Here is a 26,515-nt window from a genome sequence, read left to right on the forward strand (position 1 = left end):
AACGGGATCGGGTGGTCAGGCTCGCTGACTTGGTTGATGCATGTCATCGATCCCAATTGCGTGGATCGATGCTCATGATATTAATCACTGGATTGTCTGGTCCAGACTCGATCATTTACAGACCGCCGTCATATAGCTGGAATATTGCTGAGTGCGGCGTTAAACAACAAATCATGCGTAAGCGACTGTTTAATAAAAATTCACGACTGTCTCAACGATATGACGAGTGGGTTTACCGCCGCTTTAAATAGTATTTCACAGTCGGGGTGAATCAAACAAACACGAGAACATTTCAACTAAGGGACACAATTCCACATAGTGAAAAGTGGCCCCTAAAATCACAGGACTACCAGGGTCTCCATGACGAGTGTGGCCGCCAAGACAAGACTCAGATTTCAGATTTCCGAAACAGTATGGAATAACATCATTCTTACATCATTACGTGAGTTATTATGTGATTGAGTATAGTTTTACGCCGCTTTCAGAAATATTCCAGCAATATCACAGCGGGGGACTCCAAATATTGGCGTCACACATTGTACTCTTGTGGTGAGTCAAACAAGAGTTCAGCGTGAAGATGGAACGATTTGACGACGATGCTAACAAAAATCTCTCCGTTAAGAACTAGCCTGTGAGCTACATGTAACTTGTAATCCAACCAAGTTCGATTCTAAGACCCTCCTTGTTTGCCTGCCTGCGTATCAAACCCGGACTCTGACTTATCTGGATTTCTGAAAATACCGGAAAATAATTACAGTTCCCTTGAACATACTTCCTCTTTAAGTTCTCTTCTTAATCCGAGTTCGATTCCCACTTCGCCCCGATTATGTTTCTAGGTTTGACAGCACAAAACATGTGCTCGTTGGTTTCACAAAGGTGATAACGTCTAAGACCTGCACTTTAGGCTTTCATTAACTTGACACGCCGTGATATAATTGACTGGTGATATAACTTTTAATCAGAATATGTCAGACATACAGCATGTCGTAGCTCTCTAGGCATTGCATTCATAGTATATCCAAACTTGTAAATGTTGTACTCTAGAGCATGATCAGTGGGTCAACGCGTTATACTACATACTCGTCTTAGTGACAATAATAGAGATTCGTTCGACGTGCCTAATGATACTGTGTGTAGTTATCATATATGCCAGACGTTTTCACCGTCTTTCATGCCTTTTAAGTTGTAGTGTGAGAATCTCTCCCTTTCATAGCTGCACCGTGACAATAGTATTTAGAGTTTAATAAATACCCCAAAAGTATTAACGTAAACTACCAGAAATTGCATAATTTCCTTTTTTATGACCTCTGGAATTCTGCCACAATCTATGGAATCCTAGAAGGGAAATTGGTTAATTTTGACACTTTTTGCTTGTTTTGTAAGAGCGACAATGCGACAATGTCCCTTCAACGATTTCATATACGGCTTTTCAAACACAACGGATTAATACATGTTTCGTAATAGTCATGTGTATACATCCCTGTACATGCAGTTTAATACATGTTTCGTAATATTCATGTGTATACATCCCTGTACATGCGCTTTTTACATGCTTCGTAGTATTCATGTGTATAGATCCCTGTACATGCGGTTTATCACATGCTTCGTAATATTCATGTGTATACATCCCTGTACATGCGGTTTATTACATGCTTCGTAATATTCATGTGTATACATCCCTATACATGCGGTTTATTACATGCTTCGTAATATTCATGTGTATACATCCCTGTACATGCGGTTTATTACATGCTTCGTAATATTCATGTGTATACATCCCTATACATGCGGTTTATTACATGCTTCGTAATATTCATGTGTATACATCCCTGTACATCCGTTTTATTACATGCTTCGTAATATTCATGTGTATACATCCCTGTACATGCGGTTTATTACATGCTTCGTAATATTCATGTGTATACATCCCTGAACGGTGGGTTTCAAGTTTCAAGTTTCACCAAACACCTGCTCCTGCGTTGGGTTTTTAAATGGACGATTAACACGAACAGTGAATACGCAAGAAACTATCGCCCCTCTTATCGATGTCAGGGTGACACTCCTACACTGTAGGTGAAAAAACGTGTTTTGTAAGACGGGTTAGTAGACGATTAAAGTTGATCTGACACAGACATCGGATATGGAGAAAAGAATAATGTGTTCTTGTGTTATAATCCCCGGACATGTGCACCGGGAAGCTACGTCCTTGATATCAATCACTGCACATGTTGTAGCTGCGGTTAGGTCTCCGGTTGGCTGTAGATTGGTCCAGTCGGAGAGCCTTATGTAAGTTATCTTTATTTGCCACATTTATGTATATCATTAAACACAGTAGGACATGTTGTGATTACATGAACAACTAACCTTTCACGTGTTGTTTGCACTTTTTGACCTCGGTGAAATGTGCATACCAACCCCCAACCCCTCGAGCTCCCCCTCCCTCCCCATCTCCCGACTCCAAGCCCCCATGCCTCCCTTATTTCCAAACTTCTGGATCTACATCTACCATGTACATGTCGACACACATAGCCTGCATTGTATCATACAACGTCACTTCCAATTGAGGAAGGGGCGGTCGGGTAGCCTAGTGGTTAAAGCGTTCGCTCGTCACGCCGAAGACCCGGGTTCGATTCCCGACATGGGTACATTGTGTGAAGCCCATTTCTGGTGTCCCCCGCCGTGATATTGCTGGAATATTGCTAAAAGCGGCATAAAACCATACTCACTCACCCACTCACTCCAATTGAGGAAAAACGTAAATGAAGTAATATATAACTGGAATATAAAAATGAATAATACTTGTATCATATATTTCCCTGGAGGTCAGACCAGGAACCACGTTACTTCATTATGTCGTTTTGGTTTTTAGATAGTTTGATACCATCTGAAACTGACAAACCTTGTACTACATAGCTAATTCGAGTTGATGATATTTATAAACGCTTGAGCCAGAGCTGATGGTAAATAAGTATTTTTATGGAATCATTCAAATTCGAATGCACATGTCAGTTCATGATAAATTTACAAGAACGCAAACGCATATTAATTTCCATTTCCACACAACGTTTTCAAGATAGGTATCAACGACGAAATGCCATGCGATATATTTGGTCGAATACCAAGGTCCTAATCTAGTTACTGTAAAAGGTGACTATGCTTGTCGTAAAAGGCGACTAACGGGATCAGGTGGTCAGGCTTGCTGACTTGGTTGATGCATGTCATCGATCCAAATTGCGTGGTTCGATGCTCATGATGTCAATCACTGGATTGTCTGGTCCAGACTCGATTATTTCACAGACCGCCGTCATATAGCTGGAATATTGCTGAGTGCGGCGTTAAACAACAAACAAACAAACAGAAAGTTACTGAATTTCAGGTACGTAGTTTGTAAAGACCTCCCAGAGAAGAAAGGTTTTGATCGTGTCTGGAAATGCCTATTACAGCAGATATCGACTTATCAATACTTACGTTGCGTTAATTCTTGTATGGGTGTGTTGAAGTACATGAACGTCTTTGTTAGGTTCTCTACTTGAGAACCTCTCACGGCCATGCGAGTTGCATCGTAGCGACACCAAACAGCAATACGGTAGCTGTTGAAGGGTCGCTTGGGAACGCCAATGCCAGTTACAACAGTACCTACTGATGCTCATGTATGAAGCAACACATTCGATTTTTCTGTTTTATTAACAAAATAAATATTTGCTAAACAGAAACATAATCAACAATTCTCTTTTGTAAGATACTATGTCAACATGGTAAAAAGGTATGAAACTGCTACTCAGTACGAAAATACAAATGATAACACGAATGAATTAAGTATTGACGATCAGCTGTTTTTTTAAACCTTATATTTTATGGTTAGAGGAGAAACCATAAAATACTCGTCCCACAAAAAACGAGAAACGAATAAAACAGAAAGAAAAACAGAAATATGGATGAAATAACACGAAGACTGGACGAATCTTCCAACAAAACCAAAATGTAACGAATGCAAAAGCTCGAAGTATTAAAGGAAACACTTGAGAAATCAACAAAATAAAAACACATAGCCTCATAATAAGAGCTAAAGCAATATGGACTGAAAAGGGAGAAAACCCAACAAAATATGTTCTTGGTCTAGAATCACGAAACTTCATTCACATATCATTGGGAATATTAGAAAGCGGTAACGGGATGGCGATCGAAAAACAACACAAATTTCAAGAGTTAAGAGTTTGTTTTCACTGCAAAATATATACGAAGAGGTAAGAGATATTAACCCCGAATTCGAAGGCTTGCTTAAAGACTATGATCTCCCTAAATTAAGCAAATTTTAGATTACTTCACCAGCTCTGGAAGACGAATAAAAGTATGAGGAAGTACTGGCTGCTTTAAAATGTTTAAGGAATGAAAAAATCCCAGGTCATGAAGGCTTTACTGTTGAAGTCTTATTTCTCTCTGGATTGACATAGCACATAGAACATATATATTTTCTTAATTTTGGTCCCTCCATACATAGATGGTTTTAACTGTTCTATCGGAAATTCCATCTAAATGTGTTTGTAAATGGCTATGGTTCTGTCATATTTGATTGCTCAAGAAGGTGTCCCATTAGCCCAATATATTCATCTTATACTCGCAAAATTTGATAAGAAATAACAGTGCATAAAAGGGTATAAATATAGAATATTTGCTCCAACAGTTTGCCGACGACACTACCTGTACCAATTTTGTGCTGTATTAAATGTATGACATTTCTATGCAAGATTCTGAGGTTTAAAAGTCAACTAAACAACAAAACGCCTCATATATATAGGTTCTAAGAAACGGTCGAGAATAAAACATTACGATATAACATTTACCTTAAATCTTGACGATATGGATGATGAAAATTACAAAGAAAAAAGAAAATGTAAAACATTAATGTATACATGGTCATCCCGCAACCTTACTTCGTCGGTTAGAAATACAATTAACAAAAATCGTTGATAATTAGAAAATTAAATCACTTGTTTTGCTCTCTTCCGAAACTTAAAAACTGTTATAGAAAACCTTCACAAAAAATGTTTTCGGTGTATTTGGAACTTTAAAACTGACAAGATCAAGAGAAACCAGGCCCTAATTTCTCGAAAGAAAATTTAGTTTTCATCAAATCTCAAACTGATGATACGTGAAAAAGACAAGAGTTTCGATTCGCCTAAAGTAATTAAAAAATAATTCGAGCCAAAAATTGTCAATGTTGAGACCATATTTCAAATATCAATCCAAATAGTGTACCCTTTCCGAACTGAATCTTTCAATGATTGGCCACAGTAACATACTTGACCATAACTGATAAATTTTACCACTGTTACGAAAGATGCTATTACAGCATGGCGGGATTTCGCTTCTCAAATTGACTCTAGTATTGTTAAAGGTAATGACATTTGCAGAAATCATTTGGTGTAACAAGAACATATTATTGGCGTTTGATGTTTTTTCTATAACTAGCCAATTGCCTTCCCTTCCAAAACAGCCAGTTGCCTTCCACTGAACTAAAATTAAAGGCGATCAGTGAAACCTCGTCTGTTTCTTACTTAGTTCTATGCATAAAGATTCGGAGTGACAAAACGAATTCCACAAGACTGTATGACAAGAGGGATGACTTCAACTTTTCAACAGTCAACATTCCCTTTATGTCGCCTCTGCCGTCTACGTTTCATACAATTAAAGTATAATCGAGTATGTTCTTTCTACGAAGATCACAAAGAGCGTCATACGACATTAGCTTAATGGTTGAGTGATCAAGGTGACAACATTCAAGGCCTCAGTAAAGCTTTCAAAAGGTTTTATGGCAGACATGTGGAGGACATTTCAACATTTGAACCACCAGTGACAAAACTGATGTCCGATGCTATTCCCTGTGCTGTCTTGTAACATATATTTCTATGGCTTATGGTCAGGCGAACAATTGATCTGCATTCGCATGTGTTTGTAACGAGTGCTACAGGTGAAGCAGGATACGTTCAGCGTTTCGCGAACACCTGGTATCACAATCATCACAATTTGATAATAATTCATGGACGTATGCTCATGATATGGTCGGAATTGTAAAACCGACTCTACTTTTTTCAGAGGTTTCTTTTGAATATGGAAAGGGTTTTGTCGCTTTTATCCATAAAGAATAGTGTCAGCATGGTGTCTGTTGGATAGATGACATAATCCATGATGAGTCGAAACTACTTTCATTTGACACATTTGTAAAAAGGTTAGGTAGAATAGTGTCAGCATGGTGTCTGTTGGATAAATGATATAATCCATGATGAGTCGAAACTACTTTCATTTGACACATTTGTAAAAAGGTTTGGTATCAAAACAAAATTTCTGATAACTATTGGCCACACGACAATGTAATTCCCCCTTAGATGTGCAGAAGAGTTTGCAATGGTTCAAAAACAGTATTCTACACTATCTATTCTATCTTACCAAATATAATATCCTGTCAAAAATAAGATATGTTTGATCAGTAGCTGTAATTTCTTCGCCAAAGATACAGAAACAATCACTCATATTTATTGGGATTGCAGCAGGGTAAGCTTTACCTGGAAATTACTAAAGGAATTGCTATACGGTAAAAAATTTTAAAAAAATAAATAACAAAGAGAAATGTACAACCTGGTCATCCAAGTAGAAACAAATATCCAAAATATTATTAAACTTTTTAAAAATTTGATTTAAAAAATTTAGTTTCACAAAACTAAGCCACACTTCTGTACTCTCCAGAATAAAGTAAAACAATCCTACATGATCACAGATTCCTTTTCAAAGTTCAGGTCGTCATGTCATGCTCTATTTTGTTAAGAGTCCATATAAACGTGTCCGCTCAAGTGTTGTCCAGTATGAAGAGAAGTCGATGTTGTTTCATACCATGCGGAGATCATTGTTATTTGGTTTTCTGTAAAATGTTGATGAATGCAACAAATAACAATGCAATAAGAAAATAATAATAATTTGCTGATAAAAACATGTCGCAGCGACATACGTAACATCTCGAAAGAGATATACATAATTCATGTTCTAGGTACCATCTGTTAAACAGAACGGGTTTAATCTACAATCTCTATCGCGTTGGGCACACACACACCCCAAAGATGGCTTGTCAGGTCCAAAAACAATCCATACTTGCCTCTAGGTGTCATGTGATTGATATAGAACCCATGCGTTCTTCATCTAGTTAGGGCGGTCAACGTTAGTAAAGTTCACTGGACACGACGGGGTATAAAGGTGTCTTTTCACATTAACGTATCGTATTGGAGTGAAAGAAATGATTTTCGTCAGATTGTTTTACATATTACAGCCTCATCCTTTTCCTCCCCTTTCGAGCATTTCGCTTCTTTTTAAGAGATTTTCCGCGTCTCTTTCCATTGCGTCTCTTCTTGTGGCCTGGAAATTAAAAATAACAAATTTATATACATGTATACATGTGTCCTACTGACGCATCTAGCCGCTCATTCATGTCTGGTACACGAGTTCACCCTTTTCTGAAAAATAACGACTGTATCATCTCGAGTAGCAGGTTGTGGACTAACAGGGTTTCACTGTATATATGACATTCGCATTTTAGTGTATATATGACATTCCCATTTTAGTGTATGTATGACATTCCCATTTTAGTGTATATATGACATTCCCATTTTAGTGTATATATGACATTCCCATTTTAGTGTATATATGACATTCCCATTTTAGTGTATATATGACATTCCCATTTTAGTGTATATATGACATTCCCATTTTACTGTATATATGACATTCCCATTTCACAGTATATATGACATTCCCATTTCACTGTATGTATAACATTCCCATTTCACTGTATGTATGACATTCCCATTTCACAGTATATATGACATTCTCATTTCACTGTATATATGACATTCCTATATCAACTGCTATAACAGCCTGTGCCTGCAGACTGTATTGATGTGGAATGTGGTAATTTCCGGTAACAAGGAAACCCTTGTTCATGCAAATAGTGCGTTTGGCGGGAGCTGAAAGGGAAGGACATGCTTAGCAATTTCGCGAACACTTGGTGTCATCACTGATTTTCAGTGATCCATTCGTATAATTTTCACTGCCATTATTCGTTTTAGGCCCAGTGAAATCTGTATAAGCACATGACCGAGACTGGTTAGTCTTTGGCATTGACGTTTTACATTTAACAGAGGAACTTACCCCTTCTCCCCCTTCTCCTCTGCTTGCGACCACGCTTTTTCTTTTTCCCTTTCTTGCCCGCAGACCTGTGAGACTTTGTCACCTTGGCGCAGTCTTCATAATTATCCTCAGCTACAGTTTGAACATCCGCTAAAATATACCAACGTCGTATTGGCGGGTTGTATTTGGGAACAATATGTTGTTATGTAGAACTACTACTTTAGGAAGCCTGCTGGTAAAGTTCTCGAACTGTATCGGGAGTTCTTTAACGACGGTTAAGTCAGTCTATCTCCTTTATGAAGCCGAGCATATCACTCAAGTCGTTAAATATTTCGGCGTACTATACCATAGGAAAATGTTAAGTACTAAACAATAGGAAAATGTGAAGTACTATACCACAGGAAAATGTAAAGTAGTATACCATAGGAAAATGTGAAGCACTAAACCATAGGAAAATGTGAAGTACTATACCATAGGAAAATGTGAAGTACTAAACCATAGGAAAATGTGAAGTACTATACCACAGGAAAATGTGAAGTACTATACCACAGGAAAATGTGAAGTACTATACCATAGGAAAATGTGAAGTACTATACCACAGGAAAATGTGAAGTACTATACCACAGGAAAATGTGAAGTAGTATACCATAGGAAAATGTGACGCACTAAACCATAGGAAAATGTGAAGTACTATACCATAGGAAAATGTGAAGAACTAAACCACAGAAAATTTGAAGTACCAAACCATACTATAGTTCTAAGTTCTATACTACAGGAAAATGTGAAGTACTAAACCACAGGAAAATGTGAAGTACTTTACCATAGAAAAATGTGAGTACTGTCCCAATTTACCCCAGGATACATTTTCGTCCATGCATAATTTAATATATATATTTTGTATAGATTAACGTTTTATAATTATGTTGAAAATATATTATTTAAAGTTAAATACTATTTATTATCCTTTAATGCAATGTTGTTACGACGGTGAGTGATATCCCAGTATACCTCTATAACAACGTGTGGATTTGGCGTGGTGGTGCAGACTTTTTCTTTTTGTTTGAATAGCTCATATCAAATAACAAAGGTTTTAACCTCAAGATCATCAACTAACCTTCAATTCATCTAGAACTAGTAAGCTGACATATTTTCATTATCTACGTGTGGGATAGTAGGAAAAGCGTTAGTTTGTTGTGTCGAAAACCCGGGTTCGAATTTCCAGATTTTTCCCAATGTGTGGTGTCCCTCGACTTGGAACGGCCAAATATTCCTAAACGTTGCGTACAACTAACCTCATCAACATGAGGGTATGAAACTCCCAAAAATGTCAGCCAGACCACAGGACTGGCTAGCTGAAATACTTGCCAGCCCTGACCAAAACCTGCCTGCCCACCATAATCATATGTTTCTCAGGATAAGCTAACGGGGTTTCTTTTTGGTTACATTTTATCATTCATCTTTACATGTGAATTAATGATTATCATCGGGAAATATTTAGAATATTGTCAAATATGAAATATAACCCGACCGTCGGGCAGGGGGATTTGAAAATCTGGCAGCCCGAGTTGAAATCAACCCGACTCGGACGGTCGGGCAGGCAGGTATTTCGAACACTGTCAACATCCATACATTTCGTTTGTGGGAAAGCGACAAAAGTATTAGATCACTAATTAAAAGTCGTTCTGTTCACGCCATTGAAATATTAACGGGACTTATTCAATTTGGCTTTTAATGTTATTGCCTGTGTCGACGTAGTCGTTGACTAACCGTTCCTTCTAACTCCGTGCCTGTACTCTCATACTTACTCTCAAACTGCAAAACAAATCCTCTTCCAGATTTTGACTGTGGTGATGCACGAAACACTATTTCCACACACCCGCCAGAAAATGTTTCATCCAACGTATTACTCCCCCTTAACTTTTTCCTCAGGGTCCTGCGGCCTTTTATATGGTATATCTTAACGTTATCTCCCTTCGTATCGGGGTCAAGGTCGATGTCTTGGGTGCGCAGGCGCAGTTTGCCATCTCTCGGGACACGGATCATCTTCCGGCATGATGTTTTGGCCACCTTGTAATGCCAGGGGTAGTTGCTATGGCTCTTGACAACCCCCTGGGTTTTGTTGACCACTAAACTATCTCTGTCACACAGCTCGACCACTTTATCTGGAAAATAAGGATGATAATCAAAATCTTAACCTTGTTCCTGCACCGTCAAACCAAAATACGTTAAAAGATGGTACTTGTTGTACCCTGCCTGGCACTCACTCACTCACTCACTCACTCACTCACTCACTCACTGGGGCGGTCGGGTAGCCTAGTGGTTAAAGCGTTAGCTCGTCACGGCGAAAACCCGGGTTCGACATGGGTACAATGGGTGAAGCCCATTTCTGGTGTCCCACGCCGTGATATTGCTGGAATATTGCTAAAAGCGGCGTAAAACCATATTCACTCACTCACTCTTTATTTTGTTTTTTTCACTCCACCGAATATGTACCGACCTTCTTCAATGCAGCTGTACCCTGAGAAGGAGACGTATTTGGGCGGGACAGACAGACACCTGATGGCCCGCGACATTGTGATAGGAACTCCTGTCTTCCATGCAAACTCGCAGGAGTTTTTCCAATAACACACATACTTCTGTGTGAGGAAGGTGTGAGTCATGCCGATGCAGTCTCCACGACGGTACGAACATCTCCCATCAGTGCTCACTCCAACCTTGATTTCCGGTTTATAGATCACGTGACCGGAAGGACACGTTAGGTTCATCTGTTCGCGCTTGGGTGTAATGCATTCCTCGACCGACCCATAAACTGGAATATCAGACAAGCAAGGTAATTATACATCAACGTATCTGTTGAAACTTCCTCCACGGAAATTAACTACAATATAATCTCCCACCTGCATGATGTCACAGTCACATTATATATGTCATTAATAGACACAGACAGAGCAACCGATGTCTAAACATCAATGTGACCCGTGAAAATCCGGTTAGAATAGGTCCTCAGTAACCCATGCTTGCTGAAAAAGGCGACAATGATTGTCGCAAAAGGCGAGTAACAGGATCGGGTGGTCAGGCTCGCTGACTTTGTTGATGCATGTCATCTATCCCAATTGCGTGGATGGATGCTCGTGATCTCAATCACTGGATTGTCTGGTCCAGACTCGATTATTTACAGATCGCAGTCATATAGCTTGAATATAGCTTGGTGCGGCGTTTAACATCAAACAAAACAAAAGAAAATACACACAATATCGGAGAGCAAACATATTGATGTGTGTGATGTGTATCTGAATCGTGCAGTATTTCTGACATCCTGTCTTACACTCAAACGTTCGGAAACTCATGACATGATCATTAATTGAGTGATTCATGCACAATCTGTTAAGCATTCCTCAAATGTTTAACCATCCTACCTTTGAAAAGAGTTTCTGGAAATATGGGAACGGGTCTTTCACGTCGGTTGTTTCTTTGTTCGGGTGCAGTTTCCTCCAGCTTATCTACAAGTAACATGAAGTGATATTATATAATAATATAATAACAGTACAATGACAATATGTCATTAATATGATAAAAATATAATATTAATATTTATTTATCAATGTAATAACACCAAAAGAAATAGAATAACAATATAATAACAATTAAAAAAATAAAACAATAAAATAACAATATAATCACAATTGAAAAGAAATAAAAACAATTAAAAGAACAATATAACAACAATATAATACCAATAAAATACAACTGATGTTAGAATAGCTGCAGCTGCCCATATGCATAATGTAATATGCAACACAATTGATCCCAAGACGTACACAGTATTCTGTTGCATCACAGTCTGCAAGCTTCATAAGGGAGCAGGGCCCACTTGCACAAAGCGATCTTAGCACTACAATTATTGAAGCCTATGTTAAAGTATGGGAGTTACGATGATCTTAGCGCTAAGATCGCTTTGTGCAAGTGGGCCCTGGTCTTACACGTTTATCACTTTGCAAAACCTGCGAACACGGGGATGGTGCTGACATACCTAGAAATATAATCATTGCGAACCGGAATTCGAATCCACGACCTTAGGTTCCTGACACGCCTAAGGGACGCAACTCAGCAGAGGCGACTGGGCCACCTGTGAGCCCTTGATTCTTTGAACGTTTTCCCGTGTTTAAGTAAAAACACATGATCTCTAGACAGTACATTATAATGTAGGTCTTACATTCAAATCTGACAAGGAATCCCGCGCCACCTGTGGAGGCTCTGAACGTCAGCTTCATCTTCTCCTTGCCCTGAGCTTCAAAATTCGTCCCCATCCCAGCTGCAACATCTACAACATTTCCCTCAGCGTATGTGCGTATTGACAAGCTGCCACCGTCGTCCACGTCCATGGCATCGACTGTGACAACCAGCCGACGTTGAGGTTTAGGGGGCAGTGTGAGAATGCAAAGTCTAGGTTGTGCAGCGTACGTCGACGGGTACGTTACATGGCTGCGTATCACGCCGTAGTCGACGTTGTTGAAATCGCTACCGTGGGAACAGATGTCGTAGAGGTGATCTGCAAGTAGGACGAAGAATTTACCAGGCAATGTTATAATTAATTGTCAGAATTGTGAGTGAGTGAACGTGTGCGTGCGTGCGTGAGGGAACCAGGGAGGCAGGGAGGGAGTGAGTGAGGGAGGGAGGGAATGAGGGAGGGAGGGAGGGAGGGAGTGAGGGGACACCATAAGTGGGCTTCATTGTACCCGGGCCTTCCGCGTTAACCGCAAGGTTACCCCACCGCTTGTCTTACTTATTATACTTATTATTGACAAATTACAGTGCATATCTTGTCTATCGATCTATGTCCTCCCATGCATTTATGAATAAAGACTTATATTCATTTTAACCTAAAGATGTACCCCGCCCTTACCTGTATCAGGATGGGCTGATTACATCAACGCGTGTTTTAACAAGATGTAAAATTCCTCACGCACCTCATGTACGGGGCATATATACTTGAAAGGATTGCTGATTAGCTCTGGGTCAGGCTAACTTCCTTAGTCTTTTGATAACGTTTTGCTATTTCTGGACTTATTTTCTCAGACCAATTACGTCTTATCCCCCAAGCAGGTTTTGCACGTGAAGCACATTTTAAGGAACAAATGTTTTCAATAACGAGCTGGAGCAAGATATGTAGAATGTGTGAGCAGGTCTCACGCGGCAGCTTCTGGTAATGTTCAAGTTCTATCACGACAGGAGACACATGACATGAGCTTAACACGTGTAGTTTCTGGTTTGCATGGGGAAGTTACATTAACTATCAACATGTGCGAACCATTGTGCATCAGTAGACCCACATCCACACCCACACCAACACCAACACACACATCCACATCCACATCCACCTCCACATCCACACCCACATCCACACCCACACCCACATCCACATACACACCCACACCCACATACACAGCCACACCCACGCCCACATCCGCATCCACATCCACACCCACACCCACACCCACACCAACATCCATACCCACATCCACCTACATACCAACATACACACACACAACCACACCCACGCCCAAATTCACACCCAAACCCAAACCCGCACCTAAACCCACACCTATACCCACACCCACATCAACATCCACATCCACACCAATACCCACACCCACAACCACACCCACACCAATACCCACACCTACACCCACACCCACACCCACACCCACATCCATACCCACACCCACATCCATACCCACACCCACATCCATACCATACCCATACCCACACCCACACCCACACCCACACCCACACCCACATACACATACACAGCCACAGTCACACCCACATCCACATCCTCAACCACACCCACATACACATACACACCCACATACACACCAACATCCACAACAACATCCACACCCACACCCACACCCACACCAACATCCACATCCACATCCATACCCAAACCCAAACCCACACCCACACCCACACCCACACCCACACCCACACCAACACCCACACCCACACCCATATCCACGCCCACATCCATGCCCACATCCACACCCACATCCACGCCCACATCCATGCCCACATCCATACCCACAATGTTTGGAGTAAGCGGCGACTCACGGGATCGGGCAGTCAAGCTCGCTGACTTGGTTGATGCATGTCATCACCCAATTGCCTAGATCGATGCTCATGATATCAATCACTGGGTTGGCTGGTCCAGACTCGATTATTTACAACGCAGCCTTAAACCAAATTCACTCAGGCACCATTTGAAATACTGACACGTATACCTTTAATTTTCAAATAAATCCAGGAAATATGATCTGAATAGCCTTGACACTGGTCATATTTTATTCGTTTACCATTCGCCCGGGATTTGAAGAAAGACGATAAGCCTTCACAACATATAAACACACCGGCAGCTGGTTCCAATGAATGTCAGGGTGTTTCTTCCTTATCGAGTCTGGAAACCACAGATAAATAATATGGGACATGAAAAACTCTCAACGCTGCCTAAATCATGATACAGTGCGAGGAGTTGAGGCCGATATTTAGCCTTGTAACCTCGAGTCTCGCTGATGGACTGCGACAGTGATGGATGTGGGAAAGTACAGCAGCGTCATTGTGCAACGTTGCATTCTGGGACAACTTCTGTTGATACTTGTTTTTCTTTTACCATATGTTTTAGACACGGGGCCTAATATATCATAATAGTATAAGCTGAGAAGGCTTGTGCAATGAGCAATGGAGTTTGGGCTTGAAACGGGCGCTGTGTAAAGTATGGAATGGTATTTGGAATGAAGTTTGGAGTGGAGCGTGGATGTCAGCCTTTTATACTTGCATAAATCTCTAAGGCAATAATTATTTGTTAAAATCATATTTTATAGATTATATGAATAATAAAAACACGTTGTCCTTATAAAAGACTGGTGTCCCTGTACTGTCCGCTTATCTAGACTTGCCTATTGTAAGGACAGAATTACTACACATCCATGTACGTATCTTTTGATATACAGCCTTGGAGCAAGGCTACCAGCTTTTGCCCACACCACACTCCTGCATTGCAGGCAAAGCTGATCTGTTTGATCTGTTATTCTGTTTAGTTTTGGAACTGCATGCACTAACAAAGTGGCACAGGATATAGTTTTGAGTGAACTTAACATCGTCTTACTTTTTATAATAACACAGTTTCACTGTGCAGGCAAACTGAAACTCAATCTATACGATGGAAGAAAACAGAATGGTACGATGAATAGATTATGCTCCGGTAAACTAACATAGTCGAAAAAATCATGACTTTTGCTGTGCAGAAACTCCAACATAAACAACACAACATTGTAACATTAAAAAGACAAAGGATACACTCTCTAATACATACATACATACATACATACATACATACATACATACATACATGTACTCATTTTTCATTGTTTAGATGTTTGTCCATTTCAATTCAAGAGGTGCCCAGTGAGAGGGGAGTTTCAGAACTAGAATTGACCAGGGGAAACCCAGATTTACAGGAAATAATATGGTTCAGGTACTGTGAGACATGCTGTCGCCACATCTATACCTGCCAAAATAATCCTCATAAATGGAAAAAATCCGCGAAGAAACTGGCGTTTGGTAGAAGAGTTAATTAATAGAAATTTATATCCCATCCCCTATGTGTAAAGTATCTATTTAGCATGCATCCACTGGGACAGAACATCGTGAGGATTATTGAGGTAGAAATGACCCACGGTAAACTATGCACATGGAAGGCGTGGACCCACCCGCATCGGGTGGTCAGCCTGTCATGGTGACACAGTGGTGCTTTGCCACGAAAATAAATGATGTACAGTCCGCCAGGATGTAGCAGGAATATTGCTGACTGCGGCGTTACACACTATTCACACACTCTCTGGTGGCATCCTATTGGTGGAGTGGGATGATTGCTCCTAGGACCCTATTTGCCAATTCCATCAAGCGATTTGTATATTTACTACCCTTAATTGTGAGCGTGTTGGATAACAGCGAACAAAGTACGTATAGCCTTTATATTCCAGGTGCAAGACGTTCATGTAGGGAGAGAGTGCATCGTTTGTACCAGTAACATTTGTACTTTACAATATCGATAAACATTATAACGTCATTGGTTGCATCCCGAGCCACAACTACTAGTACTCAATAACACCTGCAAATCTGTAAACAGATAATGTTTATAGCCTAGATATCACATGACCTCGTGTTGATTTCAGGGAATGTACACTCTTCCTTGTAGAGAGCATCAATATCACACTATTAGCCCGAGTACATATCGGTCTATGTATGTACTTCCTCGTGACAAGTTCTGTTTTCGTGACTGGTATACAGCAAGCCTATCCACCCGATCAGGTAGTCGTCTCTTACGACACGCGTAGTCGCCTCTTACGCCAAGTATGTGTTGCTATAGGCCTATTCTCGTATGTTTACGGGTCTATCAAGGAATGAGTGTGTGAGATGGGTTTAACACTGCCTTGAACAGTATTCAATTTATCATCATGGCGTTCGAGCTTTATGTGTGAGGAATCCCAGAAGTGATGCAGGTCTCAGACGTTTACCACTTTGGTGAAACCCACGAGCACGGGTATGGTGCTGACAAACCTAGAAACATAATCGGGGCGAATTGGGATTCGAACCCACAATCGTAAGTTCCTTGGTGTGCCCAAGGGACACAACTCTGCACAATGAATTGCGGCACCTTAAACGACTTGGTCACCCGTGCCCCCTGTATCAAGAAGGCAATCAGCAACAATTACATAGTGTTTACATACAGGAAGGTAAATGTTTCTGTTGTATCAAGAAAATATGGACGATATTTGCATTCGGTCATTGGAGTACTTTATGGCTGTATTTCTAAACGCACATTAAAACTTGTATAAATCACACAAGGCTGTGTGAAAGCCGTGCTAGGACGAAGAACGGAGTGTTGGTACGTTAGAAACGTGCTATCGATAGTAAACTTTGATTGTAAACATAAAAAAGTTTGTTATAAATTACTTGTTTCTCAGACCGTTGCAATTATTCAGACCCTGGAATTGTGGAGTGTTAAAGCTGCGATTAAAAGAATTAAGCTGATCTTCATTGGGAGGTTGTGTAGTGGCAACCACCGACATGCCTTAAAAAGCTGCTCTGTTTTAAGGGTGCTCAATATATAACACGTAGTCACAAAATAGGTCTGCAAAACATGATCTACTCAGTGTAGCAAAGGAGTATGAACTTTGAAACACTATAGATAACTTTATGAAAACTAACCAGTTTCCATCCAAGGATGTGCGGAACAAAACCGTACAGACCAAGATAACTGTACATGAAACTGCTGATTGGCACACACGTGAAACTGATTTAACAACATTCACAGTAAACTTGTGCCACGTAGACATCATGTGTGCATCTATTTCGACATGCCAACTAGAACTGTGTATGTACTTTTGAAGCTAGGAACACTACTAATACCATCTGGACTGTTTGTGCTGCGTGATGACGAGTGCGACACATAACAAAACACCAACTGCTATGTTGTACACCTTCGGGTGGCACGGGTCAACCGGGATTCGAACCCACAATCATAGGTTTCTGGCGTGTCCAAGGGACGCAACTCTGCACAGTGAATCGCGGCGCCTTAGACGACTGGGCCACCCGTGCCCCCGTGACATTACAAAATGATTTAACATTTTGTAGAGGATATGAGCCTTGATAGCTGGGCTGAATACATATCATCTGTATCAAGAGAAATAAGCCCTTGGAACCTGCGATCAATACAATCTACAGGCAGTAACATATCACATCCAGGATCATGTCATGTATATATGCAATATTGTGAAACTTTCAATTTCTCTGCATAATGCTCCTGTAAATATGTTGTGTTACCCAGATCATAAATTTAAGGCACTCTTCGAAATAATTGGAGGAAATAAAGACTATTCATTCATTCATTCATTCATTCATTCATTCATTCACAGTCGTTGGCAACTTTGGTAATGTTAACCAAACAAAGGCTTTACAAAGGGAATTTATCAGAACGGGTTGTCATGTAGCATTATAAAGAGTGAGCCACTTTTAGCAATATTTCAGCAACATCACCAGAAATGAGCTTCACTCATTGACCCCATGACGGGATTATAACCACAAGGCCACCTCCCCACAGTATAGTGGTTAAAGCGTTGGCTCGTCATGCCGAAGGCCCGAGTTCGATTCCCCACATGGGTACAATGAGTGAGGCCCATATTCCGGTGTCAGCCGCCGTGATATTCCTGGAATATTGCTAAAAGTGGCGTAAAACCATACTCACTCACTCACTCAAACTGAGGACATTGCATATTTGCAAGCAGGTAGCACTCAAATCTTCTTCAAGAAGTGTAATAATGCGTCCGTCCGTATTTTCGAATTCATGCATGTAAAGTTATTCAATCAGGTATGATTTACAAAAAAAACTAAAACGTCAACGCCACGCCACTCCCACAATTTGCATAGAAACGGCAAAGACATTTTCATATTGTAACTCGGTGACCTGGTCGATGGAAACAATAACCTACCTTCTGGCACACACAATGGGTTTTCCATGTTGACGTATTCAGGCATGACTCCCTTACAGGAGATATTCTTTGAATAGGCTATTGGTAATTGGTCCCGCCACCTCAAGGAACAGCTCTTCTGCCAGAAACATTTATTCCTCTGCTTTCTTAGGTCAAAGGTCAGCCCGGCGCAGTCGCCATCTTGATATGCACAAGTGTTGTTCTCGCCTTTGCCAACAAAGATGACTGGCTGGTATATGACATGACCTTGTGGACAGCTGAAGGTCACTCTGTCTTCTACCCTCCCGATACATTTGGACATGAGAGCATCGGTGTCTGGAAATAAATTAATTAAATAATAAATTTGTGTAGCGCATTTTCCAATTGAAATCTGCTCAATTGCTCTTAACAATCCTCAAAGTGTGGACTCACCAAAACAGGGTACATGTCAAGTTTGTAGTTGTTCCCATTGACAAGGCCTCACATAACATAACCATTACATGTAAGCATCCCTACATTACTTGTTTGATCAAATAACTTGGCATAAATAACATATCAAATAATGCCACACATAAGATCAGTACTTCAACTGAGGAAGAAATCTACCGAAACAATAAATCAGCATTTTGAACTTTTGACTTGACTCTAAAACCTGAAGATATGTCCATTCCTCTTTTTTACGGGATTCCGAAGCTCCATAAAATCCATACAAAGCAAGATATGTTGCTGGGTCCTGCAAATGTACCTTCAATTCTCTGTCTCAAAGACTAACCATAATCCTTAATACAATCGAGAAAGGACTTTATATTCACAGAAAGTATTTGAGACAAGTGGAATTAATGCCATGTGGATTCTCGAAAATGATTTGCTTGTCTTTTTGCAATCTAAGAAAGGAACCAAGTTCCATTCTGTCAAAACATTTGATTTTTCAACTTTGTACACCTCTATCCCACATGACAAACTTAAGGGAAAACTTCATTCCTTGATCCATGGGCCTTCTGTTACAAAACGTGGTGAACACAGATACAGTCTGGCATCCCTACATGACAAGTTTGTAGTTGTTCCCACTGACAAGGCCTCACATAACATAACCATTACATGTAAGCACCACTACATTACTTGTTTGATCAATTAACTAGATATAACTAACATGTCAAATAACATCACACATGAGACCCAGTATGTTAACTGAGAATAATAATAAAAGCGACAAAACCTTTTTCATATTCAAGTCGATTGTACGTTTCCGACTATATCATGAGCATGTGTTTATGAATCATTCTCAAACAGTGATGATACCGGGTGTTCGCAAGAATGTGAGCGCATCCTGTCCCACCAGTGGCACTCGTCATAAACACATGCAAAGGCAATTAAGAAGTCAGCAAAAACACGCATTGGCGTTACCAACTCTTGACTTGAATAAAAAACATGAATGAATGAATGAATGAATGAACGGATGAATGAATGAATGAATGAATGAATGAATGAATGAATGTTTTTATTTCATCTAGATTAATCCGAATTTTCTCAAAACATCAAGATTCTGTAATTAAATAATGAAGTAACAAAATAAAATCTTAATGTTTTGAGAATATTCGGATTTATGTAGAGGAAATATATATATGTACACACACAGGCTGTATACAGAGAGAGATAGCGGTAATATTACCACACGTTGTTTAGGATAAGTTTAATTTGATATATATACATTGAGAATTCTATAATAGTGAAATGCCACGTTATTTCATCAATGTCGTTGGTATCTGCACAAAGAAAGAATGCTTATATACCATGGTCTTTAATCATCTCTATTTTAACATACGTTTCACATCAAGATTATCAATTAGAGTGGAAAAGAATACATCTCTCTCTGAAAGTAGACATTCACGGTTTAAGATGACATGATGATATTAATCATAATTTGCAGGAAAGAGGAATTAATCTCATGTGGATTATCAAAATCATCCAATAAATATTTGCACTCCCTGAAAAGCAAATTAAGTAAAAAAAAAATGATTTTTCAACTTTTGTACATCACGATCCAATAAGACAAAATTAAAGAAAAAAATGCATTTTTTTATCCATGGGGCATTTGTTACTTAACGTGGTGACCATAGATATAGTTACGGAGATGTAGGTTCAGGACAATATGTCAATATGAAAGCAAATGTCATCTGAAGTTTACTGAGAAAACAACTTGAAAATAATGCTGAAAATAGGGAGTAAGACATTTAGGCAAGAAGTAGCCAGCCCCATGGGCACCAGTTGTGCTCCCATCCCAGCTGATCTGTTTCCGTGTACATATGAATTGTAATTTTGGCTCGGATTGGTAAAATCAAAACAAGGCAATTTGGTCAAGTAGTTTAACTTAAGCTCCAGGTATATCGATGATCTGATATTTTTCAATAATGGCCGCATACCCAATTCCCTTCCACTGATGTACCAACCTGGACAAGAATTTAAAGAACTGAGGAAACTGCCTCGTCTGTGTCAGAGTGACACACCACATTCGTTCATACAAAGCAGGGTGACTTCAACTTCCAATAGTCAATGGTCAACATGTCATAACTTTTGAGATACATTCGAGGAATGCGCTTTCTGCGAAGAGCGCCTTACGACACTTGTCAAATGCCTCAAGAAAGCTTTCAAAACGTCTGATGGTAGACATGTGGAGGACATGTCCAAATTTGACGCATCTCTGACAAAAAAAATGTTGGATGCAATTACTGTTCATGGGTTATTAGGTGAACAATTGACTTGCCTTTGCATTTGTTTGTGACAGCTACCAACGATTGGGCAGGATACGCTCAACTGTTTGCTCAACATCACATCATCACAATTTGATAGTGATTCAATAACACATGCTCATGATACAGTCGGAATCGTACAACAGACTGGTTTTAGGAGTGATTTCGTGTGATTATGGACATGTTTTTGTTGCTCTGATATTAATGATATTCCTACCTAAAATATTAAACCAATTAAGCTAATAATATTTTATTTTTAAGTTTCCTGCTGTATACACGAATGTTCTGAGAATTTCGATAAGAATTGTCATTTATTTATTCGGTTATTGTTTTATTATCTGTTTTCTGAAATGTGAGAGAACGAACGGCACAACGTGAATCATACTAGTTATCTCTATCATGACCATTTATTTTATTACCACGAATCGACTCTCCGCGTTTTTCTTCCACCGTCCAATCAACCAGTCGTTTTTCAGAAGGAAGATTAACAGTTTATGTATTTTTTTTACCAGGATGCAGATTGTAACAATGTACACTGAGCCTATGTTACGCTTAATCGACACAATCGACAAGGGGTGGTGTGTGGTGATGTGGGGTGATGCGGGGTGGTGTTTATCGTAAAATAAAACACTGCAGGGAGAATAAACCACGAGATATCAACATGATTTACAGCCTTTTAAAAGTGGTAATCAGACTGACAAGCTTTACAAATATGTACCCACATTTTAATAATGATGGCTCTCTAAACATAATTAGATCTCGGCAAAGTCCATTTATGTTTAAATCTCAAACCCGTAAACAGAATGTAGCTTCTCAAAGCTGTTTTCCATCGATTGTGAAGTCGTTTTAATTCTTTTACAATGCCGTATTAAACATGTCAGTAAGAAAAGTTCGTTTTAGCAGTATCACCAGGGCCCCGTTCCACAAAGCGATCTTAGTGCTACGTTGATCGTAAGCCTATGCTGAAGTATGGGAGTATGGGACCAACTTAGCACTAAGATCGCTTTGTGGAACGGGTTCCTGGGGAACATGTGCTTTTATGCGTCCATCGTTAGGTTTTGCGAGTGTTGCTGCTGCAACTTCTGATATTCTGTGTACGTGTCATTTATCGAATATCAAGGTGTTAATATTCATCTCGCTAGCTTAATCTGCATTAGGCGGTTTTGACGTATAGACATAAACAAACACCCCATAATTCATCGCCAAGTCAGACTTTATGTAGCTGACATTGTCCAGTCGTGATTGGTAACGTGGTAGGCATTTCACATCTACTTCAGTCAACACCCTAATGGTTGGGGTCACTAATGTAAATGGTATCAAGAACACAGTTGGTAGTTGAGGTCATTAATGTACATGATATCAAGAACACAGTTGATAGTTGAGGTCACTAATGTGCATGATATCAAGAACACAGTTGATAGTTGAGGTCACTAATGTACATGACGTCACCACGTCTTCATATAGCTGAACATACATCAACGTGAAATCAAGAACAATTGATAGTTGAGGTCGTTAATGTACATGATATCAAGAACACAGTTGATAGTTGAGGTCATTAATGTGCATGATATCAAGAACACAGTTGATAGTTGAGGTCATTAATGTGCATGATATCGAGAACAAAGTTGATAGTTGAGGTCATTAATGTACATGATATCAAGAACACATTTGATAGTTGAGGTCATAAATGTACATTATGTCACCACGTCTTCATATAGCTAAACATACATCAACGTGAAATCAAGAACAGTTGATAGTTGAGGTCAGTAATGTAATTTACATCAAGAACACAGTTGATAGTTGAGGTCATTAATGTGCATGACACCTACACATCTTCATATATCTGAACATACATCAACGTGATAACACAATTGTTAGTTGAGGTCTCTAATGAACATAATATCAATACATCCACATTAGTTTACGCTTTTGACAATTTCAATATTTGTGCCACCAGGAAAGACGTGATACGCTCCCTAGGTTTGTGTGCACATCCATATGAAGACAAGGATGGTAATTGCATTTTTTGTGTCATTGTACCCTACATATAAAATTACCACTGGCAGTTGTGTAACATTCAAATGTAAGGAATCAGCGTATCAAACGTTGCCACCCACATCGCAATAGTTGATGTACATACAGTGTTGTATTTAGACGATTCGAAGTAACTACAATGTATTGAAGCAGAATCAAGCATTGTTCATTGACGTTAAACCCATCAATTAACAATTTACTCAACGCCAGTCAGTCGCCCCCAAACAAAGTGTTTTATACACATGTATTTCCGCTTCGAGTACATACATACAGACCAGTCAGACACGGCAAATATGCATATTATAAGTCAGGAGAAATGGTACGAACGTTGTGTATTGACAGTAAGACAGCTCAATTAATGACTGTGAGATGAGATGAGGTGAAATGTTTTGTTGTTTTGTGTGTGTGTGTGTGTGTGTGTGTGTGTGTGTGTGTGTGTGTGTGTGTGTGTGTGTGTGTGTGTGTGTGTGTGTGTGTGTGTGTGTGTGTGTGTGTGTGTGTGTGTGTGTGTGTGTGTGTGTGTGTGTGTAAAACCTCCCGCAGTGTTGAGATGGATACTCCACTCACATTTTGTAAATGACATGCATACAGACACACACACTAACACACTAACTCACACACACACACACACACACACACACACACACACACACACACGCACATACTTATATCATTCATATGACAATTATACTCACAGTATACAGGTAGTAGAGACAGCATGACCACACAACGCCACATGTTGACTACGAGGTATATAATCTAATAAACTCTGTGTGTGTCAAGATATAGTCAGACACTTCCGTATTGGGGGAATTCCCATATTGCGATGTGACTCAGCGTGTTTTTTTGGAAATGTTTGAACAATATGTCAATTGAATTACGGCTCGTTTGTTGATACATGGCATCGAATCCCCATTGTGTAGATCGATGCTCATGCTGTCAGTCACTGGATACTTCCGATGCATCCCTGGTCTGAATATAATGGCTGACACGATTGTCTACACTGAAAAAAGGGTGTTTAGAATGTAAACACATACGTGAGATGTTTAGGAATGTGTTGCAATCCTGCACGGAATACACATTTAGTATGTTCTATTTAAACACGTTTAGGGTCTATCATACAGAGTGAGTGAGTGAATATGGTTTTACGCCGCTTTTAGCAATATTCCAGCAATATCACGGCGGGGGAAACAAGAAATGGGCTTCACACATTGTACCCATGCTATCATACAGAAGCTGACAATGAAACTATATATGTCTGATTACTACGATAGACCCTTAATTGTTTCAGGTTTACACACACACACACTTCTAGTCTTCTTAACAAGTCAGTATTACGGTAAAAGGAATGTGTTTTGGTTTGTGTTTAGGATCTCAACACATTTTGTAAAGTGTAAGATGGGTATCTTTACCGTTATAGGGGCACAAGTATCGGTGAAAGAATTTCAGTAACTCTACGAATGTATTGATTATCTTTATCAGGTAGCTCCTATCTTCTATATAATGTGGGCGGATTCTGATAAAACTTGGTTTGTGGATGTGAGTTCGTGAATAAGATATTTACACAGTGGATAATGTGACGAAAAAGATTCTTGATCCTGGACACTCTAGATTATATCTCCATCATCAGCAATCTGTATTGTCACTGGTTAATCACCCGGAAATGACGAATCGAACACATAGACAAACCGACGATATAACGTAACTGAAAATAAAATTAAAACATGAAAAATTACAAATTACCATAATGAAACCTTAATTTATTCGTCCTGTGCATGAGTCTTGTTTTACTACGCTTGTCGTATTATACCAGGGCTCACTTGCACAAAGCGATCTTAGCGCTAAGATGATCGTAACTCCCATACTTTAGCATAGTCTTAGCGCTAAGATCGCTTTATGCAAGTGGGCCCAGCTGTATCACCGCCTGGGACGCCAAGAACGCATTTCACTTGTCCAGTGGCACATGGAACCCGGACCTTCGTCGTGACGAGGTGACATCCTCACCACAATTCTGACCACCATCATGCGCATAAGGAGTTTTCTATTGAACCTGAAACGTTTTCTACGAAGTGTCGATCAGGATATCGTGTGTATGGCACAACAACGTGCAATCGTGCACCTGCTCATTGACCTGAATGTTGTTCAATGACTGGAACTTGGTATCCAAGGTGATAACGTGGTTGTGGCACGTGACATACCAATGATGTTCCCTGTACCATGTAGGTCTGGTTAATGATGGCTGTATTGACTTCGTCTTTAGTCGCATCGCATGCCTATGAACAACTGTATAGCTCATCTACCTTTAACGCCTGTATCGACCTGATTAACAGCTGCACAGAACTCACAGGACACATACATCCTGTTACGTGTAATGATGACAGTTTAAAGTATGAGGAAGTGTAATAGGTGCACGAACAGCATACACGTGCTAAGTAATTATATCTTAGATCGCATCATCATTACTAACAGCTGCTTTAACACGTAGCTTCTCTCACACAGTCCTATGATAGTTGCCGCTTGGAGATGCAGGTTTGGAATAGAATATGAGCTACCAATGCGTTTCGTAAGAAGCGACTGAATGGATTGTGTGATTAGGCTCTTCGACCAAATGGATAAGGTGATTAGGCTTTTCGACTAATTGCTTGGGTGATTTGGCTCTTCGACTGAACGGATTGGGTGAATAGACTCTTTGAATAAATAGATTGGTCGATTTGACTCTTCGACTAAATAGACTGGATGATTAGGCTCATCAACTAAATGGATTGGTGATTAGGCCCATAGACTAATTTGATTGGGTGAATACTCTTCGACTGAATGGATTGGGTGAATAGACTCTTCGACTAAATAGATTGGTGATTAGGCTCTTCGACTAAATGGATTGGGTGATTAGGCTCTTCGGCTAAATAGATTGGGTGATTAGGCTTTTCGACTTAATTGTCTGCGGGTCTCATCACCCTGATGGCGTGGTTTGTTGCTCATAATATCAATCACTGGTACACCTGCTCCAGACTCGGTTATTCACAGACCGACGTCACA

The 26,515-nt window shown here is 39.8% G+C and overlaps 1 protein-coding gene across 1 annotated transcript; it reads right to left on the reverse strand.

Annotated features, from left to right (window-relative positions):
* Positions 1-3,752: 3,752 nt before the first annotated feature.
* On the reverse strand, positions 3,753-24,234 carry LOC139459847 (uncharacterized). The gene is made up of 8 exons (XM_071241556.1): positions 24,175-24,234; positions 18,720-19,034; positions 12,386-12,721; positions 11,589-11,672; positions 10,670-10,981; positions 9,978-10,334; positions 8,194-8,322; positions 3,753-7,401 (listed from the first exon to the last, which is right to left on the reverse strand). The coding sequence occupies exons 1-8, from the start codon at positions 24,215-24,217 to the stop codon at positions 7,310-7,312; spliced, it is 1,668 nt and encodes a 555-aa protein (XP_071097657.1). The 5' UTR covers positions 24,218-24,234; the 3' UTR covers positions 3,753-7,309.
* Positions 24,235-26,515: the final 2,281 nt, after the last annotated feature.

The sequence above is a fragment of the Haliotis cracherodii genome, unplaced genomic scaffold (genome assembly GCF_022045235.1).
Source record: "Haliotis cracherodii isolate W230 unplaced genomic scaffold, xgHalCrac1.p SCAF_13, whole genome shotgun sequence".
Taxonomy (NCBI): Eukaryota; Metazoa; Mollusca; class Gastropoda; order Lepetellida; family Haliotidae; genus Haliotis; species Haliotis cracherodii.